The 17,192-nt window shown below is 42.0% G+C and overlaps 1 protein-coding gene across 1 annotated transcript in view; it reads left to right on the forward strand.

Moving 5' to 3' along the window:
* TMCC3 (transmembrane and coiled-coil domain family 3) overlaps window positions 1-7,480 on the forward strand; it is a 69,199-nt gene extending 61,719 nt beyond the window's left edge. Inside the window, exons 3-4 of the mRNA XM_081248721.1 lie at window positions 1,105-1,240; window positions 6,359-7,480. Of these exons, the coding sequence (XP_081104847.1) occupies window positions 1,105-1,240; window positions 6,359-6,661 (439 nt within the window). The 3' untranslated portion in view covers window positions 6,662-7,480. The remainder of the gene's footprint in view (window positions 1-1,104; window positions 1,241-6,358) is intronic.
* The last annotated feature ends 9,712 nt before the right edge of the window (window positions 7,481-17,192 follow it).

Consider the following 17,192-nt stretch of genomic DNA (forward strand, 5'->3'; position numbering starts at 1 on the left):
TATCATATGATATTTGTCTTTCTCTGTCTGACTTATTACTTCATTTAGTATGATAATCTCTAGGTCCATCCATGTTGCTGCAAATGTCATTATTTCATACTTTTTTATGGCTGAGTAATATTCCTTTGTATATATGTACCCTGTCTTCTTTATCCATTCATCTGTCAAGAGATTTTTAAAAGGCTTGCTTACAAAACACCAACATTGGGCACCTGTGAAGTCCTACCTGAGAAAAATCATTAAATCTATATTAAAGTGTTTTTTAAAATGATTCTATCAGGCGACTATATAAGCATCTAAAACTGGCGTTGATCGAAGTCATCCAGGCTAATGCACCTTCCCCAAATAGTGCTTCCTATTTCCAAAGAAATATTACACGGTTTCAAATACAAAACAAAATTCCCCTTCTCTGAGGGGATTGGGGGGTGGGAATGGGAATCTTTGTGCTTCTGTTACTTTAGATTTGGACTTTCGGAAGTGCCACCTGATAAGCCATCTTTAATTTGCAACAAGCATGATTTTTTAATTGACACTTAAGTCCTAAGAGCTGACACATGTATTCGGAATCACTGTGTGCACTGGGAAATAAGGGAATTGGCTCCAGCATAGAAATTGGTCATTTCGTTACAGCCTCTCTGGCGCATGAGAGCTGTGGCGGTGAACCAGTAGGCACTGTGGGGTCAGAAGAGGGAAAAGCACCAGGATGCCAGTGGGTCCTTGCCTTTAGCAGGCTGACTGACAGCCCTGTCTCCTGACCACCCCTGGTGAATGTGCCAGTGATAAGGCCTGTCCTGTTGTCCCCACAGCCAGACAAGGTGTTGGTCTGACATGGGTGGGAAAGCCAGGTTTGGTTTGCATGAACCCTCAGCAGTGCAGACAGAGTTAAGACCGCAGAGGCCAGTCCTTTCTGGAGCTAGAGTTCAGCGTTTTCCAAAAGCATGTTCCCCACAGCTTGACTTACGTTTTTGGAAGCACAGTCTGCCTGGGGATGAGAACAAGCCAAGGGGAACTGGTGACAGTGAGACACAAAGAATGTCATTTTCTAATTGCTGTCAGAACACCTCTGAAATGTCACGTTCAGAATCACCTCCTCTCTTTGGAAAGGTACGAGCGACTGGAAGACCAGCTGCATGACCTCACGGACCTGCATCAGCACGAGACGGCCAACCTGAAGCAGGAGCTGGCCAGCATCGAGGAGAAGGTGGCTTACCAGGCCTACGAGCGGTCACGGGACATCCAGGTGCCTTTCCTCTCCCCACCAGAGCTCACGTGGGCTCTTCCCAGCCTTTCATTCGTTTAACAAACTAAGTGCATTACCCCCAAGCCCGAAAGGATTTCTGACACGTGGAGCAAACATTTATTCTTCACCATATTAACCCCATTAGCTCATGTTATAGACATTAAGCTATATTCTGTTTACTTTCTGCCTAAATTAGTTAGCAGATGTTTATTATCTACCCCAAGCCTATCACCAATACTCTACTCTCCCCACCATCACCACAGTTTTTACAAATTTTAAAACATTGGATAAATCTTGCCTTCGACATGCTTGCCTAGGTGGAGGATCAGAAGTAACGCAACTGCCGATTGGCTCAAGACAATGTGAACAAGGGCCAAATCACGTGACGCAGACTCTGAAAGCCTCAGAAATTTAGGCGTGCAGTGCCCAGCAAGCTGTGAACAAGTGGGGCGGGGGTCCACTTAGTGGTCAGACACTGGACTTCAGTCCCAGCCATTTACCAGCTTTGTGGTCCTGAGCAAACCTTAAGTCTATTTGCTCATCTCTAAAATAATAGCTTTCATATTTGTGGGGATTTCAAGCAGTTGAGTGCATACCGTGTTCCAAGCACTATCAAAGCACTTTACGTGTCTAATTTCCCCATCTATTCCTCACAACCACCCTCTGAGGTAGTGTTTGTTATTCTCTTAATTTCTCAGATGTGGAGACCAAGGCACAGAGAGGTTAAGTGACTTGACCAAGGTCTTGCAGATAATCCTTGAGTAATGAATGTGAATAAATGTCCTAGAGAAGGTGGGACTTGAAGAGGTGGGTGGGATCCTGATGGATGGAGGGAAGGGGTAACTGGATCAGTATAAACAAAGGCATGCTCCACTATTAATGTGATACAACGCTGTAGTGAAGCAACCCTAGGCTTCTTGAGCTCCTTTTTTTAGGGGTACTAGAGGGTCTCTTTTCCCCCCAGTTTTTATTCTGATATCATTGACATATACTTGTATTAGTTTAAGATGTACAATATAATATTTGATATGTGTACATATTGCAAAATTATCACCACAGTAAGTTTAGTTAACATTCATCACCTCACATCGTTACAAATTTGTTCCCTTATGATGAGAACTTTTAAGGCTTACTCCCTTAGCAAGTTTCAAATATACAATACAGTATTGTTAACTATAGTGACCAAGCTGTACAGTACATTCCCCAGGACTTATTCACCTTATCGCTGGAAGTTTGTGCCTTTTGACCCCTTTTGTCCATTTTACCTCCCTTCCCCTTTTAGATTCTGCCAGATAAGTGAGATCATACAGTAGTTGTTTGTCTCTGTCTGACTCATTTCACTTAGCAAAATACCCTTTAGGTCCATCCATGTTGCTGCAAATGGAACTATTCCTTTCTTTCTCACGGCTGCATAGTATGCCTGTGTGTGTCTGTGTGTGTGTGTATGTGTACCTCATTTTCTTTATTCGTCCATCAGTGGACACTTGGGTTGTTTCCATGTCTTGGCTATTGTCAATAATGCTGTAATAAATATGAGGGTGTGGATTTCTCTTCTAGGTACTGATTTCATTTCCTTCAGGTATATACACAGAAGTGGGATTGCTGTGTCATACTGTAGTTCTATTTTTAATTTTTTGAGGAACCTCTATAAGTGTTTTCCATAATGGCTGCAGTGATTTACATTCCCATTGATCACCTTTTTAAAGAAAAAAACAAAAAAGTATACTGTCCCAGTCATGCTCAGCTTCAGTTTTACAAATTTTCTTTGTAGGCAGTGCTTATTTTCTCCAGCCCCACTTTACAAGGGGCTGAAACATAAGGAGAGATTTCTCCCACAATGTGTGAGCCAGAGTTTTAGCTGCCCACGTTTTGTTCCACACCGTGTCTAGGGCTGAGCCTGTGCTAATCCCAGGCGTCTACTTGGACAATTCTGGGAGCCACAGCATCAGACTTGTTTGCCTCTGAGGACCCTGGTGCAGAAGACACTTGTGGGATTTCTGCCCCTGCTCTGGGCTGGGAGACTTAACTTCACTGCTGACTGCTTTAAAAAATGGGAACCCATTTAAATGTGAAGTGTTGCCAGGTGAACAGTGCAGTCTGTTTTATTAGAGCATTCTGTTTTAGAATATGTCTGGGATGCCACTAGCTGGTGTCTAAATATATGGTTTTCTTATTTAGGGGATTGTTTGGGTTTATATTATTATTCCTTTTTTTAAAGAAACATACTTTAGAGATGGAGGGGTACGATAAAGGGAGGGACTTCACAAAGAGAGCTTAAAAATTTAGAAGAGTTCATTTCAGCATTTTCTAGTTTCACCTTGTAGCTCAGAAGTGCAAAGAGGATGTCTGTGTGAGTGACTGGAGGGTCTTTCTTGTTAGGATAGTTAGAATCCTGGCTCCGCCTCTTACCATAAACCTGCACACCTCAGTGCTGTGCCTCAGTTTCCTCATCTATAAAATGGACATATTAATGAGCTCTACCTCAAAGGGCTGTCAGGAGGATTACATGGGATGAGACATGTAAAGTACTTAAATCTTTACCTGACACATAATAAGTGGACAAAAATAAATACTGGCTAATTTTTGTATTTATTATGTATGAGTAGCCATATTTCTTGGGGCTTTTGGCAATTGGACCTGCTCAGCTTCCTCTTTCTTTCTTTTTTTTTTTTTTCCTCTTTATTTCTTGTTATACAAGATGATGGAGTAGTATAGATGAGGGTGACTGTTGCCTATAGGGATGCAAGGGTTTTGGTGTTGTTTTAAAACGCAAATGAGTTTTTTAACCCTGAATTCTCAATTAGAAGAGTTTAAAGATAATCCTGTCCTCTGTCCTTATCCCCAATAAGTTAAATACTGGGCCCGAGGAAGTACTAAAGATTGTGGGGCTGAATATCTCTTAGTGGGTGCTGTAACCAAAATTCCTTACGAATTCACTGCTTAATTTTCTTGGATTTTCCTTTTGGTAAAAAATTTGACAGACGTTCTAAGGCAGTTCTAGGATCAGTCTATTTGTATATGTAATTCATCTACCCAATCATAGATGGATGAATTTGCCTAAAATGTTGATCTTTTATCCTGTTCTATCACCTTTTCCATGCCATGCCTAAAAGAGGGGACACCATGGGCCTAAGTATTTGAAAAGAATGCATGATATTGGGGGCACTTGCCTGTCATTGTAGAAAGCCAGAACTTTTTAGAATGTGAGATCTGAAGAAGTTGTACCTTTTTTGTTGGTAGCCTGTGTAATGGAAGTTCCTATAGTAACAGAGAACCCTTGGCCCATAGAGCATGTTCAGCAGAAGGAAAGTAAATCAGTTTTGGAGCCATTATGCTTGTTTAAAACCTGAAAACATTAATGGATTTTAATTGAGCAAACATATATTGGTAAATGAGTTAGAAAATAGGCTCGTGAACTAAAAGGAGCTCCTTGTACCACCTCTACTTCGATCCTTTTCTCCCGAGGGGTGTAAGGTTTTTCTCTCTCAAGACTCATATCCCATTACTGGCATCCAGTCTGGAGCATTCAGCCAGCACGTACCTCCTGCTGCAGATAACAGCGCGGTGCAGGTGTGGTCCCTTGGTTAGGGATGAGGGCCAGAGGGAGACTTGACATAGTCTGGTGGGTCCAGGAAGGCATCCCTCAGGATGTGACCATCAATGTGGGGCCTGAAAGATGGAGGGGAATGGTGTGTGGGGAGGCAAACCTTTCGGGCACAGCACACTGCGTGTGCAAAGGCCCTGAGCATGGTCCTTTTCAGAACTTCAGAAAGCCGGTATGGCCAGAACACAGTGAGGGGGGAGGGAGGGGGAGGAGGCTTACCAGGTAAGCAGGGCAGGAGACAGTGGCTGGACCTGGACCACATTAAAGATTTAAAAGGTTCTACAAGAAGGAGTGACATCCGATATGCGTCTTTCAAAGATCACTTGGGCTGCTGTGTGGAAAGTGGATTCATGAGGCTGAAGACCAAGAGGGTGTGCAGAGAAACAAGTGGAAAGTTACTGCAGGTGGAGACCCTGATGACTGAGGTGGGGGGTTACTGTGGGGGGAGAGAGAAATGGACCGGTTAAGATAAATACCAGATGCTGCATCGGAGGGGCTGGATGCTGGATTAGATGAGAGGGGTGTCAAGGCATGCCTCTCAACGTTTCTCACATGACAACTTGGTGCATCAGATGCTGTTTTCTGAGAAGAGGAATTGGAAGGGAAACAGTTGATGGCAGGAGCGGGGAAGATGCAGACATGAATCCACAACTGGCCATGGTGCATTTGAGGTGCTTTTAAGAAGCTCAAAATGGAGATGTCCAGGACGCATGTAGACACATGAGTCAGTCTCGAGAGACAGCTGGGCTGGAGATGCTTGGAGTCGTCCGTGTCTAGGAATCAAAGCCTTGGCAAGGATGAGATCTGGGGAGAAGGCGTAGCTTCAGATAGTGCCCTGGTAACGCAGCGTTTGAAGAGCAGCCATGAGAGCCCCACAGTCAGCCGGGCCCCATCCCTCCCTCCGTCCTCCACTGGTCTGTAACAGGTGCACATGGACTGGGCAGTGGAATAAGGACTAGCAGTTGGTGGGACTTCCCTGGCGGTCCAGAGGTTAGGACTCTGCGCTTCCAGTGCAGGGAGCCCCGGTTCGATCCCTGGTCAGGGAACTACGATCCCGCATGCTGTGTGGCACAGCCAAAAAGAAAAAAACAAAAGGACTAGCAGTTGGAGGTGTCACCTACCCTGTGACTGGAGTTAGTCACCCGTCACAAAACGGAATCCCACCCCTCTTCTGGTTTGTCCCTGATGGTTCCACCAGATGCCAGTATTTTATGCACTTTATTTTAAATATAGGTGGAGTCAAAAATACCTAACCGTAATTCCTCATTCATGATATTTCATGGTTGTAGATACATGCGCGTTCTGTCTGTGAATGACAGGATAAAGTGAGCCTTGGGATTCTTGTCTTGCTTCTCTGTCTGTCATCACCGTCATCATCGTTATCATCGTCAGTCCGAAGCTGCACAGGCAGCAGCGTCCTGGGCTGGGTGGCCCTCGCGCACGTCCCAGCTCACGCTCGCGTGTTGCTGGTGATCTCAACAGCATTTGATCCTCGCTCTCCCTCTCGCCCACAGGAAGCCTTGGAGTCCTGCCAGACTCGCATTTCTAAGTTGGAGCTCCACCAGCAGGAGCAGCAGGCCCTGCAGACAGACACCGTGAACGCCAAGGTCCTCCTGGGGAAATGCATCAACGTGGTCCTGGCCTTCATGACTGTCATCTTGGTGTGTGTGTCCACCATCGCCAAGTTCATCTCGCCCATGATGAAGAGCCGCTTCCACATTCTCGGCACCTTCTTCGCTGTGACTCTCCTGGCAATATTCTGTAAAAACTGGGACCATATTCTGTGTGCCATAGAAAGGATAATAATACCAAGATGAAGCCGCTGGTTCCTGTCCTCATATTCTTTCAAGTTTTTATGTTGGAGAAAACTCTCTGCATACTACCGAATTTTAAAATGAACGTTTGTACCGACAGAAGATTACAAGGGCTGCGGCTGTGTGTTGTAAATAACTACGGTTCTCTTCTCTCGGTAGCACTTGCCAGCTGGGTCCCTGTACGTCGTTACCATGAACCTGTTTCCATGCTCTCACCACATTGCTCACTGCCTTAATCAGACCAGGTTTCCTGCCCACCTGCCCAGTCCAGCATGGTCAGCCTCTGGTTGTTGAGCACTTGGTGTAATTAGTGACCCAGAAGGGATTTTAAATCTCTCTCTCTTAAGTCTCTGTCAAAATTGAGCTGCACTCTTGCTGGCAGTTGTGTTTTCCCCGAGTCCTATAAGCAGCGAGGATGTGGCATGACTTGGGGAGGGGAAGAAGCATAGGCGTTGCCCACGTGAGCACGTGTGGCCCGTGGAAGCACAGTAAATCCCGTGTAATCCGTCCCACTGTTCACTGATGACCATAGGCCCCATGTGTGCCCAGTGTCCACAGTGGTCAACTGTTCGTGACTCTCTATCACATGGAAATCTTATAACACACTTGTTGATCCATCAAAAGTCTAACTTGAGTGTTCGGTTTCTCTTAAAATGGTAAGACATGAAGATTTATGAATGGGCCTTACCTTCTTATACCCAGGGAGCCGCACTCCTGATTTCACATTCACTGGCTGTCTTAGGCACCACCTTCAAGGCATGTAGAGATGCTTCCAAATACCTCTTCAAACTGTGGCTTTAACATTAAATTGATGTCTGATAAGCACTACACTGGAGGTTTGTGTTTTGGCACATACATTGTGATAACGCCCCTCTGCGGATGTGATTCAGTTTCTGTGATTCACTTTATTCAGTCTGTGAGGGATAGCAAAGCTTACTCAGTAAATGAAAAAGGATGCTCATGTTGCAGTGTTTTTGTTTCTCTTCTAGAAGGACAACAGAATCGTAGCTTATAAAGCTAAAGTGCCCTGAGGTAGGTACGCTGGAAAAGGGGAAGAAAATATGACGTGTGATCTAACTGGGTGGCAGCTAGATGAGTGGGTGCAGGTCACCTGGATGAAGATTGAGAGAGGGTCCTCGTCAGACCTTGAAAGACCAGCAAGAATAAAATAAATTAGATCCAGTGTCTGAGCCAAGGTTGCCATCTCTCTCTTAGGATAAGTTCTGAGGTAGTACATGGAGTGGCCACGCTTCCACTCCATGGAAAGTCAGCATCTTTGGTCTGTTTGGGGGATGCCATCACTATCTTGAGCCCAGATAATATTTTCCTTTAAATCTGTTTCTCTGCGTATATAACAAAAAGGAAGTCCTAGAAGAATTTAATGGAAACTGTTGTTCATCTCCTTCTCACACCAGCTGTTTTGTTATCTGAAGGCATAAAGAAGCATGTTAGTGTACATTTTCTTCCAGAAAACATCAAATCGCCTGGATTTAAATTTTAAGTGTAATATTTTACAAATAGCTGCTCTTAGGGAAATCTCCTGAAAAAAATGTGACATAAGCCATGGTTTGAGGGAATGGAATAGTCAGGCGTTTGGTACAAGTCCTGTGTGGGTGAGGCTCATACAACTTAAGCTTGCTTTTTTTCCCTAAGTTTACAATTCAGTGGTTTTAGTCAGTTCACACTTAGGCAACTATCATTACTATCTAATTCCTGACTTGAGCTTTTTAAAACAATAAACATCATTTCACAAAATCTTTGGCTTAAAGTATCTTGCATTCAGGGAAGAGTCACAGTCCCACCCCATCTCATGGCTGTGTCCCCTTTCACTGCCAGGCTCTCCCCTGGTCTCCCAAGTTGGCTGTAAATACACTGTGGTCCATCAAGTCCAGGGCACGGAAACAGGTTGCAGATCCAGGGACGGGAGAGAGGAACAATGTTGTGCTTCTTCTTGCTTTTCCGTTTTCATGGCCAGCATTCCCTGTTGTCTGTGGGCTTCAGTCTCCATGTGGGCTGAGGGCCGGGTGTAACTTAGGCCCTTGAATCAAGATGGCTCCTGGATGGGCTCCTCTTGATTTCTGGGAACATTTCTGAGGCACTTTGGAGATGCCAGGGGGTAGGGTGGGTGTAGATGCCGCTGGTAGTTTCAAGAGAAAGAGTGAGGCCCTTCCTTCCAGGTAGGCATGGGCCGCCTTCTCACGCCCCAACACTCTGCTCCGTCGCTCAGCCAGACCTGTGATCAGTGTATCTCCTCCCCGGGGAGAAAGGTGGAGAAGAAAACAGAAAGCAACACAATTCACCCCCTCCAGGTTGGAGCTATTAACAGAAGCTGCTTGAAGCTGACTCTTCTGAAATACTGTAGGGTCTAAATCATCCCACCTGATCATGAATTTTTTTTTAAAGAATCCATATTTCTGGTGATTCTCATTAGATTTCAGAAACCTTGTTTTCACTTGGATATGCTCAACCTACACAGTGTATTTATTTTAGAGTCTCACTGAAAGTTCATGAAGCTTTTTAATAAGATGATATCCTCCAAGGAGACTTTCACTCTCCGCAGTTTATTATTTTCTTCTTAAAGAATAAACTTTCCCACTGTTGCTGCTTTTCACTCTAAGGAGATTAAATAAAATGTTACAAATATACAATGAAAATAGTGCTCTAGCTATGACATACCCTGGAGTTGGGTATTCAATATACATTTAACGAATGCTCTTCCCCACCTTTCGCTGGCAGTCAGCATCATGTGCATACCTAGAGATGAAAGCCAGCGGCGGGGTGGGTAAGCGCCAGCTCCCTCAGCGAACTTAACTGAGTGCTTGAAGATGCTGGACATTGGGTTCTAGCACTGGATCGTTTGGTGCATGTTATTTTCATGATAACCAGCATAATGATAGTTTGCTGAGGATAAAACAAAAACCTAAGAATACTCTCTTGTGGGTTTTGAATTGGTTATTCCAGCTTATACTTTGAGTATGATTGAGTCGGAACAAAACATCCCCCCCACTCCTTCCCCCCACCAAAAAAATTTAAACCCATAACGTAGCAGTAAATAAAAATATTCCATTGCTCATTCTTTTTTTAAATAGATCTTTATTGGAGTATAATTACTTCACAATACTGTGTTAGTTTCTGTTGCACAACAAAGTGAATCAGCCATATGCATACACATGTCCCCATATCCCCTCCCTCTTGCATCTCCCTCCCACCCTCCCTATCCCACCCCTCTAGGTCATCGCAAAGCACCGAGCCCATCTCCCTGTGCTACGTGGCTGCTTCCCACCAGCCAACTATTTTACACTCGGTCGTGTATGTATGTCGATGCTACTCTCACTTTGTCCCAGCTTACCCTTCCCCCACCATGTCCTCAAGTCCGTTCTCTATGTCTACCTCTTTATTCCTGCCCTGAAACTAGGTTCATCAGTACCATGGTGTTTTTTTTAGATTGCCTATATATGGGTTAGCATACGGTATTTGTTTTTCTCTTTCTGACTTACTTCACTCTGTGTGATAGACTCTAGGTCCATCCACCTCACTACAGATAACTCAGTTTCGTTTCTTTTGATGGCTGAGTAATATTCCATTGTATATATGTGCCACATCTTCTTTATCCATTCATCTGTGGATGGACGCTTAGGTTGCTTCCATGACCTGGCTATTGTAAATAGTTCTGCAATGAACATTGTGGTACATGTCTCTTTTTGAATTATGGTTTTCTCAGGGTATATGCCCAGTAGTGGGATTGCTGGGTCACATGGTAGTTCTATTTTTAGTTTTTTAAGGAAGCTCCATACTGTTTTCCATAGTGGCTGTATCAATTTACATTCCCACCAACAGTGCAAGAGGGTTCCCTTTTTCACCACACCCTTTCCAGCATTTACTGTTTCTAGATTTTTTGATAATGGCCATTCTGACTGGCATGAGGTGATACCTCAGTGTAGTTGTGATTTGCATTTATTTAATTATTAGGGATGTTGAGCATCTTTTCGTGTGCCTCTTGGCCATCTGTATGTATTACATGGTGAAATGTCTATTTAGCTCTTCTGCCCATTTTTTAACTGGATTGTTTGTTTTTTTGATATTGAGCTCCATGAGCTGTTTGTATATTCTGGAGATTAATCCTTTGTCTGTTGTTTCATTTGCAAATATTTTCTCCCATTCTGAGGGTTGTCTTTTTGTCTTATTTATGGTTTCCTTTGCTGTGCAAAAGCTTTTAAGTCCCATTTGTTTATTTTTGTTTTTATTTCCATTACTCTAGGAGGTGGGTCAAAAAAGATCTTGCTGTGGTTTATGTCAAAGAGTGTTTTTCCTTTGTTTTCCTCTAAGGGTTTGATAGTGTCTGGTCTTACATTTAAGTCTTTAATTCATTTGGAGTGTATTTTTGTGTATGGTATTAGGGAGTGTTCTAATTTCATTCTTTGACATGTAGCTGTCCAGTTTTCCCAGCACCACGTATTGAAGAGGCTGTCTTCTCTCCATTGTATTTTCTTGCCTCCTTTGTCGTAAATTAGGTGCCCATCTATGCATGGGTTTATCTCTGGGCATTCTGTCCTGTACCATTGATCTATATTTCTGTTTTTGTGCCAGTACCATTACTGTCTTGATTACTGTGGCTTTGTGGCATAGTTTGAAGTCTGGGAGCCTGATTCCTCCAACTCTGTTTTTCTTTCTCAAGATTGCTTTGGCTATTCAGGGTCTTTTGTGTTTCCATATGAATTGTAAAATTATTTGTTCTAATTCTGTGAAGAATGCCACTGGTAGTTTGATAGGGATTGCATTGAATCTGTAGATTGCTTTGGGTAGTATAGTTATTTTCACAGTATTGATTCTTCCCATCCAAGAACATGGTATATTTCTCCATCTGTTTATGTCATCTTTTATTTCTTTCATCAGTGTTTTATAGTTTTCTGAGGACAAGTCTTTCACCTCCTTAGGCAGGTTTATTCCTAGGTATTTTATTCTTTTTGTTGCAATGGCAAATGGGATTGTTTCCTTAATTTCTCTTTCTGATTTTTCATTGTTGGTGTATAGGAATGCCAGAGATTTCTGTGCATTAATTTTGTATCCTGCAGCCTTACCAAATTCATTGATTAGTTCTAGTAGTTTCTGGTGGCATCTTTAGGATTTTCTATGTATAGTATCATGTCATCGGCAAACAGTGACAGTTTTACTTCTTTTCCAATTTGTATTCCTTTTATTTCTTTTTCTTTTCTGATTGCTGTGGCTAGGACTTCCAAAACTATGTTGAATAAGAGTGGCGAGAGTGGACATCGTTGTCTTGTTCCTGATCTTAGTGGAAATGCTTTCAGTTTTTCATCATTGAGTATGATGCTTGCTGTGGATTTGTCATATATGGCCTTTATTATGTTGAGATAGGCTCCCTCTGTGCCCATATTCTGGAGAGTTTTTATCATAAATGGATGTTGAATTTTGTAAAAAGCTTTTTCTGCATGTATTCAGATGATCATATGGTTTTTATTCCTTAATTTGTTAAAGTGGTGTATCACATTGATTGTTTTATGTATATTGAAGAATCCTTGCATCCCTGGGATAAATCCCACTTGATCATGGTGTATGATCCTTTTAATGTGCTGTTGGATTCTGTTTGCTAGTCTTTTGTTCTGGATTTTTGCATCTGTATTCATCAGTGATATTGGTCTATAATCTTTTTTTGTGATATCTTTTTCTGGCTTTGGTATCAGGGTGAAGGTGGCTTCATAGAATGAATATGGGAGTGTTTCTCCCTCTGCAATTTTTTGGAAGCGTTTGAGAAGGATCGCTGTTAGCTCTTCTCTAAATGTTTGATAAATTCACCTGTGAAGCCATCTAGTCCTGGACTTTTGTCTGTTGGAAGATTTTTAGTTATGGTTTCAATTTCATTACTTGCGATAAGTCTGTCTGTATTTTCTAATTCTTCCTGGTTCAGTCTGGGAAAATTGTATCCTTCCAAGAATTTGTCCATTTCTTCCAGGTTGTCCATTTTATTGGCATATAGTTGTTTGTAGTAGTCTCTTATAATCCTTGGTATTTCTGCAGTGTCAGCTGTGATTTCTCCTTTTGCATTTCTAATTTTATTGATTTGTGTCCTCTCCTTTTTTTTTCTTGATGAGTTTGGCTAAGGGTTTATCAATTTTGTTTATCTTCTCAAAGAACCAGCTTTTAGTTTTATTGATCTTTGCTATTGTTCTCTTCGTTTCTATTTCATTTATTTCTGCTCTGATCTTATGATTTCTTTCCTTCTACTCACTTCGGGTTTTCTTTGTTCTTCTTTCTCTAGTTGTTTTAAGTGTAGGGCTGGATTGTTTATTTGAGACTTTTCTTGTTTCTTGAGGTGAGATTGAATTGCTATAAACTTCCCTCTTAGAACTACTTCTGCTGCGTCCCATAGGTTTTGGGTTGTCATGTTTTTGCTGTCATTTGTTTCTATGTGTTTTTAAATTTCTTCTTTGATTTCTTCAGTGAACTCTTGGTTATTTTGTAGTGCACTGTTTAGCCTCCATGTGTTTGTGTTTTTTACAGTTTTTTTTTCCTGTAATTGATTTCCAATCTCATAGCATTGTGGTCAGAAAAGATGCTTGATACGATTTCAATTTTCTTAAATTTTCCGATGCTTGATTTGTGACCCAAGATGTGATCTATCCTGGAGAATGTTCCATGTGCACTTGAGAAGAAAGTGTATTCTGCCACTTTTAGGTGGAATGTTCTATAAATATCAGATCTATCTGGTCTATTGTGTCATTTAAAGCTTGTATTTCCTTATTTATTTTCTGTTTGGATGATCTGTCCATGGTTGTAAGTGGGGTGTTCAAGTTCCCTACTATTACTGTGTTACTGTAGATTTCTCCTTTCATGGTTGTTAGCATTTGCCTTATGGATTGAGGTGCTCCTATGATGGGTGCATAAGCACTTATAATTGTTATATCTTCTTCTTGGATTGATCCTTTGATCATTAGGTAGTGTCTCTCCTTATCTCTTGTAACAGTCTTTATTTTAAAGTCTATTTTATCTGATATGAGTATTGCTACCCCAGCTCTGTTTTGATTTCCATTTGCATGGAATATCTTTTTCCATCCCTTCACTTTCAGTCTGTGTGTGTCCCTAGGTCTGAAATGGGTCTCTTGTAGACAGCATATATATGGGTCTTATTTTTGTATCCATTCAACCAGTCTGTGTCTTTTGGTTGGGGCATTTAATCCATTTACTTTCAAGGTTATTATTGATATATATGTTCCTATTACCACTTTCTTAACTGTTTTGGGTTTGTTTTTGTGGGTTTTTTTCCTCTCTTGTGTTTCCTGCTTAGAGAAGTTTCTTTAGCATTTTTTGTAAAGCTGGTTTGGTGGTGCTGAATTTGCTTAGCTTTTGCTTGTCTGAAAAGCTTTTGACTTCTCCGTCAAATCTGAATGAGATCCTTGCTGGGTAGAGTAATCTTGGTTGTAGGTTTTTCTCTTTCATCACTTTAAGTATATCCTGCTACTCCCTTCTGACCTGCAGAGTTTCCACTGAAACATCAGTTGATAACCTTATGGGGATTCCTTTGTATGTTATTTTTTGTTTTTCCCTTGCTGCTTTTCATATTTTTTTCTTAGAATTTAATTTTTGTTAGTTTGATTAATATGCATCTTGGTGTGTTTTTCCTAGGGTTTATCCTGTATGGGACTCTCTGTGCTTCCTGGACTTGGGTGACTATTTCCTTTCCCATGTTAGGGAAATTTTCAACCTAATCTTTTCAAATATTTTCTCAGACCCTTTCTTTTTCTCTCCTTCTGGGACCCCTATAATTCGAATGTTGGTGTGTTTAGTGTTGTCCCAGAAGTCTCTGAGTTTGTCTTCAATTCTTTTCATTCTTTTTTCTTTATTCTGCGCCTCGGCAGTTATTTCCACCATTTTGTCTTCCAGCTCACTTATTCCTTCTTCTGCCTCAGTTATGCTGTTATTGATTCCTTCCAGTGAATTTTTCATTTCAGTTATTGTGTTGTTCATCTCTGTTCTTTAGTTCTTCTAGATCTTTGTTAAACATTTCTTGTATTTTCTTAATCCGTGCCTCCATTCTGTTTCCAAGATTCTGGATCAGCTTTACTATCATTACTCTGAATTCTTTTTCATGTAGATTGCCTACTTTATTCTGTTTCCAAGATTCTGGATCAGCTTTACTATCATTACTCTGAATTCTTTTTCATGCAGATTGCCTACTTCCTCTTCATTTATTTGGTGTTGTAGGTTTTACCTTGCTCCTTCATCTGTGATATATTTTTTTGCCATCTCATTTTTTTTTTTTTTTTATATGAGTGGGATTGTGTTCCTATCTTCCTGGTTGTTTTGCCTGAGGCTTCCAACACTGGCGTTTATAGGCCATTGGGTAGACCTGGGTCTTGGTGCTGAGATGAGTAACTCTGTGAGACCTCACTCCGACGAATACTCCCTGGCATGTGAGGTTCTCTGTTAGTCCAGTGGTTTGGACTTGGAGCTCCTACCACATGAGCTTCGGCCCAACCCCTGGCTCATGAAACAAGATCCTGTAAGCCATGTGGGGCGGCCAAAAAAAAAACTAAACTAAAAGAACAATAACAAAGCAAAAAATAAAATTATACTAGGGAGCTAACAGATATGTTAGAATATAAAAATAAAAATATAGGTGAATCAACAACTGGAAGGTACATCTGTACCACAATAGTAAAAAAGAGGAGGAGGGAAAAGAAAAAAACAAAGGGGCGGGGCGGGGGAAGGCCTTGGCTGTGGAGGGCGGGGCCTAAGCAAGGGCGAGGTTTGGGCAGTGTGCGGGGCCACTGCTCAGGACCCACAGGGCTGGAAAAGGCCCTGGGGGCCGTGGCAGGGTGGGGCTTAGGCTCAAGGAACAGAAGGGGCCCAGACGTGCCCCCCACCCCTGGGCTCAGAGGGCAGGGGACCTCATCTGGGAGCCCAGCAGGCTTCCTGGGCTAGAGTGGGTGGGGCAAATGCCCTACTCTCCTCTCCTGCTCCTCTGCTCTGGGAGGGCCCTTCCTGCTTGCCTCTCCTGATATCCACAGCCTCAGGGGTGCTGATCCTGTCTGGCCTCCACTTCTCCTCCCCCCTCAGTCCCCCTGCATCCTACAGCTTCACTCTGGGATTCCTCCCATCTCCTTGGGCGTCTGAGTCTTCCACCAGCGGCTGGCAGTTGCCTTAGTTGTGGGGAGATGCTAATTCCGTGTCTTCCCACACCGCCATCTCGACCCCGCCTCTCTGTGTTGCTGATTTTAGACAGTGAAAGTAGCATTTGTTATTTAAATATATTCAGTATCTGTACATACAGCTGTTTTATTCTTTTTTTTTAAGTTATTTATTTATTTATTTTTGGCTGCGTTGAGTCTTTGTTGCTGCACACGGACTTTCTCTAGTTGCGTAGAGCAGAGGCTACTCTTTGTTGTGGTGCGCGGGCTTCTCATTGCGGTGGCTTCTCTTGTTGCCGAGCATAAGCTCTAGGCATGTGGGCTTCAGTAGTTGTGGCGCATGGGCTCAGTAATTGTGGCTCATGGGCTCTAGAGCACAGGCTCAGTAGTTGTGGCTCACGAGCTTAGCTGCTCTGTGGCATGTGGGATCTTCCTGGACCAGGGCTTGAACCCGTATCCCCTGCGTTGGCAGGCGGATTCTTAACCACTGTGCCACCAAGGAAGTCCTGTTTTATTCTTTCTAATAGCTACATTTTATTATGTAAAGAAATTATTGTAAATCTTTCACCCACTTACAGTAAAAGCATAGAAATTCCTGTTCAAAAGAAAAAAAGAAAAGAAAGTAACATTCGTCCCAAGTTTACAGCATGTATAGTTAGTTGTTCTGCTTATATGGTTGCTGTGATCTATTGATAAATTGAAATCTTCTGAAACTCCTCCCATTTCCATTGCAGCCCATAATGCTATTATTATCCTTCTCTGTCAATTAGCATCCATGTGATTTTAGCCCTTCTCCTGCTTGGTCACTGTTGTATCCATTTCATTATTTCCCCACTATGTATGTTTCTCACCCTGTCATTTTTCTAGTGTATCAGGTTTAATTATGGGTTCAATAATAGTGAGAGGATCTAGCTTCCCTCGGGCACCTACTCACTTAGGTCCTTTTTCTTTGTTTCTTAAATACCAAATTATTTTGCCTCAAATGGAACATTTTTGCATTGAATCCAAATATAGTTGTATTGGTTTGGGAAAACATTTAGATATACTTACTAATATGAACATGCATGATTAAAGAACCTATTATGCATATTTCTATAATTTTGAGAAACCGGAGGTAGGATGAAATGGCATTATTTAAAATTCAAGACTTTATCTGGAGAGAGGTGTATAAGTTTAGCACACGTGCTAAGGAAAGAGTTGTTCTAAAAAGATAAATCACTGAAAAGAATGAAATAGGCCTATTTTTATTAAAAGTAGTTAAGAAGCTTTTTTAAAAAGAAAAGTACATTTAACAGGAGTGATAACCCAGAGGGTATAAAAGCAGATCTATAATTTTCTAAAGTCAATACAATTCTCTGTTTATAAGAAGCTGGAAAGTAAGTACCTTT

This window comes from Mesoplodon bidens (genome assembly GCF_964165515.1).
Source record: "Mesoplodon bidens genome assembly, chromosome: 11".
Lineage (NCBI taxonomy): Eukaryota > Metazoa > Chordata > Mammalia > Artiodactyla > Ziphiidae > Mesoplodon > Mesoplodon bidens.